The sequence below is a fragment of the Salmo salar genome, chromosome 25 (genome assembly GCF_965601325.2).
Source record: "Salmo salar chromosome 25, fSalSal1, whole genome shotgun sequence".
Lineage (NCBI taxonomy): Eukaryota > Metazoa > Chordata > Actinopteri > Salmoniformes > Salmonidae > Salmo > Salmo salar.
Window position 1 is genome coordinate 23,362,501 of NC_138315.1, and position 17,579 is coordinate 23,380,079.

Sequence of the window (17,579 nt, forward strand, 5' to 3'; positions counted from 1 at the left end):
AACTTCCCCTATGGGCACAACTCCACCGTTGCTGGACCAGACAGGACTGGTAAAAAGTTCACACTGACGAGTCGCTGTTTTGTCTCACCAGGGGTGATGGTCGGAGTCGCGTTTATCGTCGAAGGAATGAGCTTTACGCCGAGGCCTGTACTCTGGAGCGGGATCGATTTGGAGGTGGAGGGTCCGTCATAGTCTGGAGCGGTGTGTCACAGCATCATTGGACTGAGCTTGTTGTCATTGCAGGCAATCTCAACGCTGTGCGTTACAGGGAAGACATCATCCTCCCTCATGTGGTACCATTCGTGCATGCTTATCCTGACATGACCCTCCAGCATGACAATGCCACCAGCCATACTGCTCGTTCTGTGAGTGATTTCCTGCAAGACAGGAATGTCAGTGTTCTGCCATGGCCAGCGAAGAGCCCGGATCTCAATCTCATTGACCACGTCTGGGACGGAGGGTGAGGGCTAGGGCCATTCCCCCCAGAAATGTCCGGGAACTTGCAGGTGCCTTGGTGGAAGAGTGGGGTAACATCTCACAGCAAAAACTGGCAAATCTGGTGCAGTCCATGAGGAGATGCACTGCACTAAATGCAGCTGATGGCCACACCAGATATTGACTGTTACCTTTGACCCCCCCTTTGTTTAGGGACACATTACTCAATTTCTGTTAGTCACGTCGGTGGAACTTGTTCAGTTTGTGTGTCAGTTGTTGAATCTTATGTGCATACAAATATTTACACGTTAAGTTTGCTGAAAATAAACAGTTGACAGTGAGAGAACGTTTATTTTTGTCCACTTTGGACACCCATGCTCTGGCTGAGTTTGTAAGTAACTAAACAAAAGAGCTCAGCGGCAATCGGCATGAAGGATCTGACAGGACATATGTTGAACATACTGGAACAAAAGGTTGGACACAAAATCCCAAGCTCTCACCATCTTTGGCTCTGATTTTATGCTACGTGGTATTCTTCACTCCGTTTATTGGCTCAGTTTCAAATAATCTATAAGTAAACTATTACTTCGCTATTGTGTTAGTGAAAATTAAATATTTTGACAAGAATATAAATCATTGAGAATGAGAAAGGCCATCGAGAACATGTCTTGGAAATGTTTGAGTTTTTATTTTTTGCAAGGTCCTCATTCAAAGGTGCAAAACTGTACATATGGCTGGGCACAGAAAATCAACAACTTGCAACAATGACTTCTTGGCATAGGTGTGACAGTTTACACACAATACGAAGTGCTTTGGGATAAGACAAAGGTTGTCTTTATGATAAGTTTATGTAAAGTCTTCAACCATTTGCTAGAACTGAGGAGGCCATGTACTGAAGAAACAAAAGTGAAAGTAGACAAAGAAAATGATCAACAGAAAGATAACGGAACATCTAAAACAGCAGTAAAGCATTATTCCAACATTCTGTGATGATGCAGTTAGTTTTGCATGTTGCAGAAATGTAATGGTAACATTGAATGGAGATATTGTTCTTTGTCAGTCAGCAGTCCATTCCAGACTGACCTAATTTGGAAGTAGCCCATTTAGAATACCAAACAATGTATTAGTCAGTTCATTAACCCCCATATGGACCACGTTTTATTTAATACTTCCTGCCATGAGTCGGCATAGGAAATGTAAACGGGACCATTTTAATCTATACATTTCATTTTTCATACAAGACAAATGTAAACAGTTTTAAATGTGGCGACTCTAGAGCTCAAAACCATTCAACTGCAATGCAAACAAGCTAGTTCCCTTTAAATTGTGTTTTTGCTATCCCTGAGAACCTTATTCAATAATGAAAGGAACCAAACTCCTGAATAATAAAACAAGTTCAGCTACAGATAGGCCTTTAAATATTTATAGTGGCTTAAGCAGGGAAGTTGAAAACACACAGCATTAAAGTTGCCACAAAGATAATGGTAATGGCGCCGGTATATATGATACTGCCAAGCTCGGGGAGTGTGTGTGTGCACCAAATGCTTTATTTAATACTTCCTGACCATTTTTGGCACAGGAAATGTAAACTTGACCATTTTAAATCTATAAAAATGTTGTTATTTTTCATACAAGACAAATGTAAACAGTAATTTTAATTTGGCAACGCTAGAGCTCAAAATCATTCAACTGCAATACAAACAAGCTAGTTCCCTTTAATTGTGTTTTCACTATCCCTGAGAACCTTATTCAATAATGAAAGGAACCAAACTCCTGAATAATAAAACAAGTTCAGCTACAGATAGACCTTTAAATATTTATAGTGGCTTAAGCAGGGGAGTTGAAAACACACAGCATTAAAGTTGCCACGAAGGTAATGGTTCCGGTATTGATGATACTGCCAAGTGTTAAGGGGGTCCGTCGACTTCCTCACATCTCTGCGCTATTGTGAAATCTGAAGTCATCCAGTTGGATGTGCTGGGACATAAGGGATAACATTTCCCAGACCAGGGCACAGAGACAGTCACACACAGAGGCAATCTGCTCTTGGATCATGGAACTGAGATCCTGGATCATCTAGAGCAGGGTTATTAAAATGTTATCCTACGAGGTCCGGCTTCTGCTGGTTCTCTGTTCTACCTGATAATTAATTGCCCCCACCTGGTGTCCCAGGTCTAAAGCAGTCCCAAGAATGGAAGAAAAAAAAAAGCAGTGGAACTGGCTGAGGTCCAGATTTGAATTTGAGGGTTCTAGAGTAATCATAATCCCATATGCCTACTGATATTGAGTTGAATGGTTCTGACTGCTACCCAGACAAAAGGTGGAAGGGATGGACTGGGACAGTGTCTTGTTCCTGTAAACATTTTAAGAATGGAGGAAAAAGTTCTGTTCAATAGGAGACGTCACATTAACCATATTGGGCCCCATATCTTTTCCAAAGCCTTTGTTTTTAATGGAATACACTAGAGGAATGCAGGACTATTGTAAAGAGGTGACACTAGGCATATCACTACAACAGGAGGCTTCTGGAAATCATTGATGTCTGGAAATGAATGTACAGTAACATTCTAATTTATTTTGGGAATTTTATGTTCCTGTCTGATTTGATTTATTTCTCCCATGGTTGACTTGGAAACACGTGGAGGAATGGAAGCACCAGGCCTCAATCCACCACAAGAGCTTTGCTATGTTTTAGCGCCTAGAATCATTCACCACTATCTGATTCAGATGAGTGATTAACTTCCGTACAGATATTTAAGGCCACAGTTCAGCTAATAGAGCATTGTCCTCCTGAAACAAACCAAGACCTAACATGAGACAGGTCTGTACAAAAATATTGAAACTGTAATATTGGAACAAACAGTTGTATGCTTACATTAAGATCGTAATCCTCTTCAGGGCAACGAACAGGGGTGGATAGGACTGCAGTGTAGTGATTCTTGTAGCTGGCTATAGGTGGAACATGCAACCACAGCTCAGCTAGCCCACCAAATCACACAGATTCTCAGGAGTGGGAAGGGAGGGTCTGGTATTGCATAGATACAGTAAGGCAGTGTTTCCCAAACTCGGTCCTTGGGACCCCAAGGTGTGCAGTTTAGTTTTTGCTTAAAACTACACAGCTGATTCAAATGATCAAAGCTTGATTGATTATTTGAATCAGCTGTGTAGTGCTAGCGCAAAAACAAAACGTGCACACCTTGGAGTCCCGAGTTTGGGATACCCTGCAGTAAGGTGTAGCTTTCCACAAATGCAGTCACAGTATTTGGCCCAAATTTCCCTGTTTTCTTGTTCTTCTGTTTGTTTTTTTATCATTCCATCAAAATATTAATAAAAATAAAGTGGCCACTGGCATTACAAACATGATCGATAAAAAAAAAATCTGTGGTCTGAGAGAGGCTATATGGACATGCCTGGTGCCCAAAATGTATGACGTATGTGGTGCAACGAGAGTTGTGTGGACGAATGATTCAGTTCAGTCAGTCGTACTAGTGAGCCCTCCCCAGCTAACTAGTTTATGCTTGCGTCTAGAAACTTCAACGAGAATTTGAAACTTGTCTCCCGAATTTGAGACTTGGGAGAGTTCAGAATCACTGTTTTTATCAAAGTAATTGTTTTTAAAATCGGAGTAACAACGTAGACATTAATGCCGTAATTGTACATTTTCTGTGAACATCACTACAATAAATGTGCTTTAGTGTCACCGATATCAGAACAAGATGACAGCCATCTAGCTACTTCCCTCTCCTTACTGTAGGACAGAGGTGCTCAGCAAGCGGGAGCGAAGTACACACTGGGTGTGGTCGTGTTGCCGGCTTGCAGCGCAAACTCTCCCCATTGAGTAGTAGACTATATCATGGTGACATCCAGATGGTAACTACCAATCAGGGGTTGGAACCTGTTTAGGCAACAGAACCAAAAATCTGAAAAGGACAACAAAAATGGAGGAACAGAACCAAGAACGAAGTGATCTGTACTGTTCCGTAACAGAACCGTTAATTTTAAAAGCATGGGAACCGGTTAATAGTGGCATTTTATGCTCCAGGCATTTTTTTCCCAGTCCCACAAAAAACTGAACAAAGCGCCTATGCAAAGCCCTCACCGTCACTCAGAAATGATTCCAGTGTCTGCCTGCTGAAAATCTTTGCCAGTGTTTGTAGGCTACCTGCCCCTCCCTCCAAAGAATGCATAGTTTACTGTAGCCTACTGACGTTACAGGCATGATTCAGAAATTAGGGAGAGATTTTTTAAATTAGAGAACAATGGATTAACTTTTTCAATGCAACTTAAGAATACTCTAGTTCACGTTTCACATTGCATTAATTAACTACAAAAAGACGTGCTTTAATTATAATTCTGGTGCCGCTCTCCACACACAAGCTTGTTAGCTAGGTAGCTTGTTAGCTAGCTCTGGTCTAGCTCTCAAACTCTAGACGGCATTATGTGTAATGTAATGAAACTGAGAGTCATGATAGGGCTAGATCTGGGCCAACGTTAGTTAAGCCAACTCTCTGAAGTTCAAAGACTTTCAGAGATCCTTCATAGAAGCCGCTCCTCCGTAGGTATGATGCTGTGGCTTAATTCAGATAATGCATGTCATAACAATAAGATGCCTAGCGATTCATGCCCAGTGCTCTCCTCACCTGCAAAAATTCACTCGCATGTCACACCCTACACTTGTCTGTCCAAAGCAGGTACATAGCTTGCCTGCGCCATTCTGCTTTATCCATTGGTGAAGTAACTTAATGTTGAGCTAAATGTAAAATATATTTATTAAAAGAGACCTCTACTTTTTCGGGGTTTGAACCGGTTCAGAACTTTCTTTTGCTGGTTGGAACAGTGGAATGGAATGAAATAATAGCTCTGTTCAGAAATAAATTATTTTGGTTCCAATCTCTGCTACCAATATTACAAGTTATTTGTCGTGTAGGCTGCTATCCTACTCAAGTGGGATGGAACAAATTGGCTACATTAGCTGATACAGCATATGATACAGCATATGATACAGCTGCCGGTGAAGCAACTGCTGCTCAGTGGGAAGCACCTCGACACAACATTGTTGCACCGGTCATTCACACAGGCTTGTCATTACGTTAGCTAATAGGCATGTCATGGTAACATCCAGATGGTGACCAATACTACAAGTTACTTCTCCCTCACCCATCGAATTAAAGATCACTTCCTGTTCAATTTTAACTAGCGCCATGCTGCTGTTGCCAGCATGAACTAGCTAGCTGGGAAGGGCTCATCAGGACGACTGACTGAACAGAATCCATTCGTCTTCGACTCTCAGCTGCACAACATGTCATCAATTTGTGTACCCGGCGTGTTCATTTAGCATCTCCCCTGAAACTCCGAGGTTCTCAAGTCTCCTCTCCGTGATTTCACGTCATGACGACGTCACGTGATGTCAGTGCTAAGAGGCCCCTGCCACGGTCACAGTGCAACGACAGGCTCCTCCCTCTCCACACCCTGCCTTAAAGCTCCTCTTTCCTCTTGCCCTGGTCCCGCCCCCGCAAGCTGCGCATGAAACCTATAAACCCTGCCTCCTAGGGAGAGGAAGAGAGAAGAAGCCTGTGATAAATGTAATAACTTTGTATAGGTTAACGGTGTAAATACAGTATAAGGCCCAGTATATAAATAGTGAAAGATTCCATCTTCAACAGTAACAAGGATACAGTGCATAAATGAACATTCACTCTTTTAACAGGGCACTAAGACTAAACATCAGTGTCACTTACCCCTCGGTCTCCATTGTATTTTTCTGCAAACTTGCCGTAGTTGTAGTAGTTGAAGGTGGGGTAGCCTTCTACACTCTCCTGCTTGCACAGCTCCTGGTTCTGTCCTTTAGTGCAGTCCACAGCAGCATAGGCTATCTGGGATATAAAGCAGGTAGAAGCTTAGCTTCAACATGATATGGTCAAACACAGAAAGCAATATGTAACAGCAACCACAACTAACTTCCAAAATGGTCAGCTACATAAGAACCAAATGTGTGCATGTTGCAGAATACTGTAAAGTTATACTTTAAAATGTCCACCTTGTTGTGCAAATGCTTTCAACAAGGCTACTTTGGAACTGACTGAGCTGTTCTGTGTCCAAATTGATTCCCTCCACATTCCCAAACTGAGCCTGCCAGGTTCTCGGTTAGATGAAGCTCAGTTGCCCCTATCCCTCCCATTGATTTTGAGCTAGCTGTGGTGTAAGTTTGTAGTGGCTGTTTAAAGCTGGAATCCTTAGTGGTGAAACTGCCATGTCTGTTTGGAACTAAAACAAATAAGTTACTGCAAACAGTCTTTCCCTCTGATATTACGGCACGGTTATTCAAATATCCGAACGTACATTAATATTCGATTACTTGGGAGAGCAGGGGCGGAAATCCCGGGGGGGCACGACCCCCCCCCATCCTGGGAAAAATATTTGTCCCCCCCAATATATCACTGAAACATAACTATGTAATTTAAATAATATTAATAATACGCAATGAAAGCATATTGTGCTGATTATAGACACTTAATAGCGCGTTTAAGTTTCAAAAGATTGCGACCCCCCCCCCACCCTTTGCCTCACAATGGTTTGATCCACTGCCAGTTCCTTAGCTTGCTAGGTAACGTAGAGGTCGTACCTACTGTCTGAAAGGCACTCAATGCACGTAACTGACGTGAGGTTAATCCAGTCAATCGCACACACACACTAGCTGAATATGCAGAGCTAGCGCGCAAATATTAACTATTAAGCTAGCTAGTACCTATTACATTTATGTGGCGTCGTCAAAGATGGAATCTTTGCTATCGTCAATTTATTCCAAGATCAGCATGCATGTAAGTTAGTGCTTCAAAGTCCCTGTGATAAGGTTAGCGTTAAACTGAACAGAACTACACCTCTACCACTGTTTTAAATACTGCTCAAAAAAATAAAGGGAACACTAAAATAACACATCCTAGATCTGAATGAAAGAAATAATCTTATTAAATATTTTTCTATAAATAGTTGAATGTGCTGACAACAAAATCACAAAAATAATCAATGGAAATCCAATTTATCAACCCATGGAGGTCTGGATATGGAGTCACACTCCAAATTAAAGTGGAAAACCACACTACAGGCTGATCCAACTTTGATGTAATGTCCTTAAAACAAGTCAAAATGAGGCTCAGTAGTGAGTGTGGCCTCCACATGCCTGTATGACCTCCCTACAACACCTGGGCATGCGCCTGATGAGGTGGCGGATGGTCTCCTGAGGGATCTCCTCCCAGACCTGGACTAAAGCATCCACCAACTCCTGGACAGTCTGTGGTGCAACATGGCGTTGGTGGATGGAGCGAGACATGATGTCCCAGATGTGCTCAATTGGATTCAGGTCTGGGGAACGGGCAGGCAAGTCCTTAGCATCAATGCCTTCCTCTTGCAGGAACTGCTGATACACTCCAGCCACATGAGGTCTAGCATTCTCTTGCATTAGGAGGAATCCAGGGCGAACCGCACCAGCATATGGTCTCACAAGGGGTCTGAGGATGTCATCTCGGTCCCTAATGGCAGTCAGGCTACCTCTGGCGAGCACATGGAGGGCTGTGCGGCCCCCCAAAGAAATGCCCCCCCATACCATGACTGACCCACCGCCAAACCGGTCATGCTGGAGGATGTTGCAGGCAGCAGAACGTTCTCCACGGCGTCTCCAGACTCTGTCACGTGCTCAGTGTGAACCTGCTTTCATCTGTGAAGAGCACAGGGCGCCAGTGGCGAATTTGCCAATCTTGGTGTTCTCTGGCAAATGCCAAACGTCCTGCACGGTGTTGGGCTGTAAGCACAACCCCCACCTGTGGACGTCGGGCCCTCATACCACCCTCATGGAGTCTGTTTCTGACCGTTTGAGCAGACACATTTGTGGCCTGCTGGAGGTCATTTTGCAGGGCTCTGGCAGTGCTGCTCCTGCTCCTCCTTGCACAAAGGCGGAGGTAGCGGTCCTGCTGCTGGGTTGTTGCCCTCCTACGGCCTCCTCCACGTCTCCTGATGTACTGGCCTGTCTCCTGGTAGCGCCTCCATGCTCTGGACACTATGCTGACAGACACAGCAAACCTTCTTGCCACAGCTCGCATTGATGTGCCATCCTGGATGAGCTGCACTACCTGAACCACTTGTGTGGGTTGTAGACTCCGTCTCATGCTACCACTAGAGTGAAAGCACCGCCAGCATTCAAAAGTGACCAAAACATCAGCCAGGAAGCATAGGAACTAAGAAGTGGTCTGTGGTCCCCACCTGCAGAACCACTCCTTTATTGGGGGTGTCTTGCTAATTGCCTATAATTTCCACCTGTTGTCTATTCCATTTGCACAACAGCATGTGAAATTTATTGTCAATCAGTGTTGCTTCCTAATTTGAGAGTTTGATTTCACAGAAGTGTGATTGACTTGGAGTTACATTGTGTTGTTTAAGTGTTCCCTTTATTTTTTTGAGCAGTGTATATTTAATGGTCTCGTTGCAAAAGCTAAATTGTCGCAAGGGAACTTTTATTTATATATTTTATTTAACCCGGGTAGCAAAGATTATAGCAAACACCACTGAATTGGTGCTCGCTAGCTTTGCAAATTCAGCTATTGTTAGAAGCCAGCCAATATGAAAAACGATTAAAATTACAAAAGGTTGCAGCATATGTTGTGTAAATGGTGAACTCATACAGCTGTCAACTCTTGTCACTGCAACCCGTTTCACATTTGCTAGCTACCTTTTAGATCGAAGCCCATATAGAATGATAGAAGATATGATAGAAGCCCATCTCCTACTGTAAATAACCTACATACTGTGTGTGTGTAGCCAACCAGGTAGAAAAATGGCAGAAAAATGGCAGAAAAAAGACGGACATCAGAGTATTTTTCAGTACACCAAAACGCAAAGTAAGAACCCTAGTAGCCTAATATCTCAAAGACTAGTTGATAAAATGTTCATAAGAAAGAAATGAAATTCTAATGGAAATGTTTCACAATGATGTCATTAGGCAGAGCAGGCAACAGATGGCACACAGACAGCAGAGTTGGGGACAGATATGCAGGACAGACTGGTAGAGACAGGGAGTCTCAGGTAAGTTTGTTGAGTCTGTTTGGCAACATTATGAAAGGTTCTCAATTTTTTCAACTTGTAAAATAGGAACATAATTGGAAAATGCCATGGATACCCCCACTCTCAACTTAAACTGGTGACTGAACTAAGATTTGTTAAAGGCAATGGTATTGCTGTTGTGATTAGTTGTGTAGTTTTGGGTACCGGTAGTTAGGAGTACGGCAAACACCTTATTTCTTTGGTTCCTCAATATACATTTACCATATTAAAACGTAGGCTGTGTTACAGCACTACTTTTGGTGTCCCCCTCAGGAATTGCTCTTGAGAAAATGTAATGTAATTGTCCCCTCCAAAGTTGATATCAGATTTTCGCCCCTGTGGGAGAGTATTCATTTGAGAAAAAAAAAGCCTATCTATTTTTTTTTAAGGCTTTGTCACACATACTCCTGCTTCCTCCCTCCGGCGCTCGACGTCACCAGTCTACTAACCACCGGTCCTGGCAACCCACATTACGCACACCTGGACTTCACCCTGATTACACTCCCTTTATTTAGTTCAATAGTATTAGTCATTGTTTTCTCACGTTCAGAACACTTCATGTTTGTTCATCTGTATTGGTTCATTATTAAACTCAACTTGTCAAATCAAATTTTATTTGTCACATGCGCCGAATACAACAATACACCTTACCATGAAATTATTACTTCTGCACCTGCTTCCTGACTCCCGGCATACATGTTACAGGCTTTGTCTAAAATTGTATGAAATTATCTGTGACAGAGTTTGAATGTAATGGTCTGTCATTAAAACACTTATGAGTGCACCCTATAAAAAAGATGCACTGGTAGCCTAGACACGTTTCACACGTGTAGCTTGTTGTTGTCGGTCAAATCAAAGAGGCGCTACAGTCAGAGGCTCCATGTGTAACAAGTGGGAGGATTCTAAATCAATGCAAAATGGAATTAAAGTTACAGAATTAAGTTTGTAGCCTACTCCTTAAAAATTTTGCAATTATCAACCAACAGGTAGGCTGTTTCGTATGAATTAAATTGTTGTAGACATTGGATGGGGAGAGCAGCAAAATAGCCTTGCTGCTTTAGCTAGCTAGCTGGATAACTTAGCTGGCTACTGTACAACGATTTGATGCAGTCAAGTCCAGCACCACCAGATGGTATGATAGAAAAACTTGTTGCTGCCATAGATTAACTTGCGACGGCCGGCCGCCCAACAACCTGCCCGCTTGACCCTATCCCCTCCTCTCCAGACCATTTCCGGAGACCTTCTCCCCTACCTCACTCATCCTTGACTGCTGGCTACATCCCTTCCGTCTTCAAGAGAGCGAGAGTTGCACCCCTTCTCAAAAAACCTACACTCGATCCCTCCGATGTCAACAACTACAGACCAGTATCCCTTCTTTCTTTTCTCTCCAAAACTCTTGAGCGTGCCGTCCTTGGCCAGCTCTCTTGCTATCTCTCTCAGAATTACCTTCTTGATCCAAATCAGTCAGGTTTCAAGACTGGCCATTCAACTGAGACCGCTCTTCTCTGTGTCACGGAGGCTCTCCGCTAAAGCTAACTCTCTCCTCTGCTCTCATCCTTCTAGACCAATCGGCTGCCTTTGATACTGTGAACCATCAGATCCTCCTCTCCACCCTCTCCGAGTTGGGCATCTCCACCGCGGCTCACTCTTGGATTGCGTCCTACCTGACAGGTGGCGTGGCAAGAATCCGTCTCCGCACCACATGCTCTCACCACTGGTGTCCCCCAGGGCTCAGTTCTAGGCCCTCTCCTATTCTCGCTATACACCAAGTCACTTGGCTCTGCCATATCCTCACATGGTCTCTATCATTGCTACGCAGACGACACACAATTAATCTTCTCCTTTCCCCCTTCTGATAACCAGGTGGCAAATCGCATCTCTGCATGTCTGGCAGACATATCAGTGTGGATGACGGATCACCACCTCAAGCTGAACCTCGGCAAGACGGAGCTGCTCTTCCTCCCGGGGAAGGACTGCCCGTTCCATGATCTCGCCATCACGGTTGACAACTCCATTGTTGCTCCCTGCCTGTGCCATTAAACCCTTACAACTCATCCAGAACGCCGCAGCCCGTCTGGTGTTCAACCTTCAAGTTCTCGCACGTCACCCCGCTCCGCCGCACACTCCACTGGCTTCCAGTTGAAGCTTGCGTCTGCTACAAGACCATGGTGCTTGCCTACGTAGCTGTGAGGGGAACGGCACCTCCGTACCTTCAGGCTCTGATCAGTCCCTACACCCAAAGGGCACTGCGTTCATCCACCTCTGGCCTGCTCACCTCCCTACCTCTGCGGAAGCACAGTTCCCGCTCAGCCCAGTCAAAACGGTTCGCTGCTCTGGCACCCCAATGGTGGAACAAGCTCCCTCACGACGCCAGGACAGCGGAGTCAATCACCACCTTCCGGAGACACCCGAAACCCCACCTCTTTAAGGAATACCTGAGATACGATAAAGTAATCCTTCTACCCCCCCCCCCCCCTAAAAGATAGATGTACTATTGTAAAGTGGTTGTTCGACTGGATATCATAAGGTGAATGCACCAACTTGTAAGTCGCTCTGGTTAAGAGCGTCTGCTAAATGACGTAAATGTAACTAGCGTGATTCGGTTTGGCTAGTTTCTCCCTCTCTGGCTGTGTCTACACTTACATGCGACTTCTGATATCAGAATACGAAGATCGCTTTGAAAAGACAGGTCTAAACGTATTAAAGTCCCGTTGTGGTCAGATTGTGTTCCGATCTGGCTGACCAGCATTGTGTGGATTTCACCTCAGTCTGGACTAGGGCTGTTGCAGTGACGTATTACCGCCACACCGGAAGTGACGAGTCATGAACGCAGCCAAATTCCCTGTCACGCTAATCCCACCCAAAACTGCACCAAAAAAAATGCCGCTGACGGGTAGCCTAACAAACTTGCTAACGACCCTCGCCAATGGCCTGATACTAGAGCTGGGCAATATAGCCAAAATGGTCCCCGTGTGGCTCAGTTGGTAGAGCATGGTGTTTGCAGCGCCAGGGTTGTGGGTTCGATTCCCACGTGGGACCAGTACGGAGGAAAAAAATGTATGCATTCACTACTGTAAGTCGCTCTGGATAAGAGCGTCTGCTAAATGACCAAAATGAAAAAAAAAGTAAAATAACATCAGTTTTTCAAATTTTGGACGGTATGACAGAATGTAATGTTTCTACCTTTCTTTATGAATAGTGTGTGACCCTACGGTGGCAACGCATACATTCTAAGTGCTGCATTGACCATGCAGACGAAACGCAAGTGTCTCGTGGTTGAGCAACAGGGAGTGGGGCTAGGTCTGTGTGGAAAGTGGCATGGAGAGACGACTCAAGTAGCGGAGTAAACTATAAAAATGGATGTGACACACGGCATATCACATTTAACAAAGCACACATTCAAATACCATTAAAGTAAAAACCCAAACCAGTTTGTGCATCAATACCGGTATATAGTAAAATACAGTATACTGCCTAGCCCTACCTGGTAATCAGCGCTGAATTTGAATAATCTGATTGAGGACAAATGGTGATGAGTTAGAGCTCCCATTCCAAAAGGACAGGGCATTTATGCATATTAGGTCCAGGACAAAAATCGGTCCGATCAGAGCGCGAGAAGCAGCAGAAAAGCAATTTTTTGTACTATTTGATGAGCGAGAGAGCGAAGGAGAGAGAGGCAGAGCGAGCAGCTGTAGGCCATTAGAGAGTAGGGGCCGTGCCGTGTATGTGTGTGAGTAATAAAAGCTTCCGCATGCATGGGAGCATAGGCTTGTCAATACGTTTAGGGGAAGCTAAGCTTTCCCTAATGTGCATTTAATTACATTTCCAAAATGATAAAGCCTAATTCGCCTACTCCTTTCTATACAGAAATAAAATCATCATTCCAAAAAGGCTACTACACCAGAAAACATGATTTGGCCACACGAACATTAGCTTCTTTAAAATAAAAAAAAGCTGTTGACTACAGTTTATGGCCCATAGACTACTTTCAGAGTGAGGAACCATCTAACATTAAGTTGTACAAAACTGAACTTTCCCCTTTAAGAAGAAAAACTAACAAAAAACTACTAATTCATTCCTATCAAGCTAGACCATAAAGCAATCAGTCCTACTTAAAAACTACAAAAGAGATTTATGGGTCTTGGCTGTCGCAGCCAGAAAGAAACACAGCATAAATAAGTTGCAGCACAAATACCATCTGATACATAGCGCACCCCCTCCGCTTGTCCTTTTGGATGGATCAAATGTCAGCCCCCGTGTCCCAAATGGCAGCATGGACTACCTATGTAGTCCACTACTTTTGGTCAAGTGGTGCACTACACAGGGAATAGTGGTGCCATTTGGGACACAGACAGCCTCTCAAGACAACGCAGCACATTGAACTTGTCACCATTACGTAATCACCATCCGTCTCCTGAGGACCAATATGTTGAACATGTAAACAATGGACGCCTCGCTGAGGCTAAACTAATTTGACATGTGGCAATCATTTTGACTTGCAATAGGTAGGACAGTTTTTGCAGTTCTTGAGATGATTCTACAAATTGACTGGAGTCCATCTGTGCTAATTCAATTGATTGGACATGATTTGGAAGTAATTGTCTGTAGAGCCCCGAGACAGGATTGTGTCGAGGCACAGATCTGGGGAAGTGTTTTAAAAAATAAAAAATATATTAAAAAAAGAGACTGCAGCATTGAAGGTCCAAGAACACAGCGGCCTTCATCATTCTTAAATGGAAGAAGTTTAGAACCACCAAACTCTTCCTAGAGCTGGCCGCCCGGCCAAACTGAGCAATTGGGGGAGAAGGGCCTTGGTCAGGGAGGTGACCAAGTACCTGATGGTCACTCTGACAAAGCTCCAGAGTTCCTCTGTGGAGATGGGAGAACCTTCCAGAAGGACAACCATCTCTGCAGAACTCCACCAATCAAGCCTTTATGTTAGAGTGGCCAGACGGAAGCCAATCCTCAGTAAAAGGCACATGACAGCCGACTTGGAGTTTGCCAAGATTCTCTGGTCTGATGAAACCAAGATTGAACTCTTTGGCCTGAACGCCAAGCGTCACATCTGGAGAAAACCTGTCACCATCCCTACGAGAAAGCATGGTGGTGGCAGCATCGTGGGGAGAGGATGCTTTCAGTGGCAGGGACTGGGAGACGAGGCAAGATGGAGGGAAAGAAGAACGAATTAAAGTACAGAGACATCCTCGATGAACACCTGCTCCAGAGTGCTCACAACCTCAGACTGGGGCGAAGGTTCACCTTCCAACAGGACAATGACCCTAAGCACAAAGCTTAGACAACGCAGGAGTGGTTTTGGGACTAGTCTCTGAATGTCCTTGAGTGACCCAGCCAGAGCCCGGACTTGAACCCAATCGAACATCTCTAGAGAGACCTGAAAATAGCTGTGCAGCGATGCTCCCCATCCAACCTGACAGAGCTTGAGGATCTGCAGAGAAGAATAGGTGAAACTCCCCAAATTCATTACTTTCTCATCCATAAATGCATCTCAAGCGCGCTGTTTAGCAGCTCACGACAGCAGGATGGGGGGCCTTTTCATTAAGAGAGACGTCTACCGTGGATCGCTAAAATAATGATTATCAAATCTTTGTCACATGCGTGATGTGGACGCCAAGGAACTTGAAGCTCTCAACCCTGTTCCACTACAGCCCTGTCGATGAAAATGGGGGTGTGCTCAGTCCTCCTTTTCCTGTAGTCCACAATCATCTTTGTCTTGATCATGTTGAGGGAGAGGTTGTTGTCCTTGCACCACATAGTCAGGTTTCTGACCTCCTCCCTATAGGCTGTCTCATCGTTGATCAGGCTTACCACTGTTGTGTCATCAGCAAACTTGATGGTGTTGGAGTCGTGCAGTCATGAGTGAACAGGGAGTACAGGAGGGGACTGAGCACGCACCCGAGGGGCCCCCTGTGTTGAGGATCAGCGTGGCGGATGTGTTGTTACCTACACTTACCACCTGGGGGCGGTCCGTCAGGAAGTCCACGATCCAGTTGCAGAGGGAGGTGTTTAGTCCCAAGGTACTTAGCTTAGTGATGAGCTTTGAGGGCACTATGGTGTTGAACGCTGAGTTGTAGTCAATGAATAGCATTCTCGAATAAGTGTTCCTTTTGTCCAGGTGTGAAAGGGCAGTGTGGAATGCAATAGAGATTGCATCATCCGTGGATCGGTTGGTGTGGTATGCAGTGGGTCTAGAGTTGCTGGGATAATGGTGTTGGTATTATAGACCCGGCCAGGGGATAGGTTGAAAATGTCAGTGAAAACACTTGCCAGTTGGTCAGTGCACATGGTAATCCGCCTGGCCCCGCCTTGTGAACGTTGACCCGTTTATAGATCTTACTCACATCGGCTGCGGAGAGCGTGATCACAGTCATCCGGAACAGCTGATGCTCTCATGCATGTTTCAGTGTTACTTGCCTTGAAGTGAGCAAAGAAGTACTTTAGCTCGTCTGGTAGGCACGTGTCACTGGGCAGCTCTCGGCTGTGCTTCCCTTTGTAGTCTAATGGTTTGCAAGCCCTGCCACATCCGACGAGTATCGGGGCCGGTGTAGTACGATTTGATTTTAGTCCTGTATTGACGCTTTGCCTGTTTGATGGTTCGTCTGAGGGCATAGCGGGATTTCTTATAAGCTTCCGAGTTAGAGTCCCACACCTTGAAAGCGGCAGCTCTAGCCTTTAGCTCACTGCAGATGTTGCCTGTAATCCATGGTTTTTGGTTGGGGTATGTACGTACAGTCACTGTGGTGTCGACACACTTATTGATGAAGCCAATGACTGATGTGGTGTACTCCTCAATGCCATCGGAAGAATGCCGGAACATATCCCAGTGTGCTTGCAAATTAGTCCTGTAGTTTAGCATCTGCTTAATCTAACCACCTTATTGACTGAGTCACTGGTGCTTCCTGCTTTAATTTTTGCTTTTAAGCAGGAGAACAATTATGGTCAGATTTGCCAAATGGAGGGTGAGGGAGAGCTTTGTATGTGTAGTAAAGGTGGTCCAGAGTTTTTTTCCCCTCTGGTTGCACATTTAACATGGTGATAGAAATTAGTTAAAACAGATTCAAGTTTCCCTGCATTAACCTGTCTGGGCTAGGGGGCAGTATTTTCACGGCCGGATGAAAAACATACCCAATTTAAACAGGTTACTACTCTGGCTCAGAAACTACAATATGCATATTATTAGTAGATTTGGATAGAAAACTCTGAAGTTTCTAAAACTGTTTGAATGGTGTCTGTGTATTACAGAACTCATATGGCAGGCAAAAACCTGAGGAAAAAAATCCAACCCGGAAGTGGATTGTATCTTTCAAGACTGGGCCTATTCAGTATACAGTGACTTAGGGTTCAATTTGCACTTCCTAAGGCTTCCACTAGATGTCAGTCTTTAGAACGCGTTTCAGGCTTTTGCCGTCAACAGAGAGCGAACAAGACCTCCTGGAGTCTGATGACCGAGAGAATGACAGGCCACAATTACGCGCATTCACGTGAGGTAGCTGTGTTCCATAACGTTTTTCAAGACATTGGAATTGTCCAGTTGGAATATTACTGAAGTTTTACGTTAAAAAGGCCCTAAAGATTGATGTTCTACAACATTTGACGTTTCAACGAATGTAAATATAACTTTGTTGTGAAATTTTCGGCGCGCGTCCTACATTTGGAGTAGCTTACTGAACACGCAAACAGCAACGAGGTATTTGGACAGAAATTATGGACTTTATCGAACAAAACAACATTTGCGGACCTGGGATGCCTGGAAGTGCCTTCTGATGATCAAAGGTAAGAGAAGGTACCCCTGTGGATACGTTGCATTGGAACACCTTCCTCCTCACCCAACCACAACACCAAGCAACCCTCCCTGGATACACAACATCAAACTCTTATTGTGGCAGTAATGGAGGTTACTACACCACACCCCGCCTGCTGACGTCGGTCTGTTCTAAGTGTTTATTCCGAGTTGACACAAGAGATCCTTCAGCCAAGCAGCGTTAGACACCCGCTCTGCTCTGGGTTCTTTATTGAGAGTCTCAGTGACGAAGTGC

At 44.6% G+C, this 17,579-nt stretch overlaps 1 protein-coding gene across 1 annotated transcript in view; it reads right to left on the reverse strand.

Annotated features, from left to right (window-relative positions):
• Positions 1-1,101: 1,101 nt before the first annotated feature.
• Positions 1,102-17,579, reverse strand: part of LOC106586417 (protein disulfide-isomerase A5) — a 59,604-nt gene continuing 43,126 nt past the window's right edge. The window contains exons 16-17 of the mRNA XM_014173648.3: positions 6,174-6,308; positions 1,102-5,981 (exon numbers count right to left, since the gene is read on the reverse strand). Of these exons, the coding sequence (XP_014029123.2) occupies positions 5,910-5,981; positions 6,174-6,308 (207 nt within the window). The 3' untranslated portion in view covers positions 1,102-5,909. The remainder of the gene's footprint in view (positions 5,982-6,173; positions 6,309-17,579) is intronic.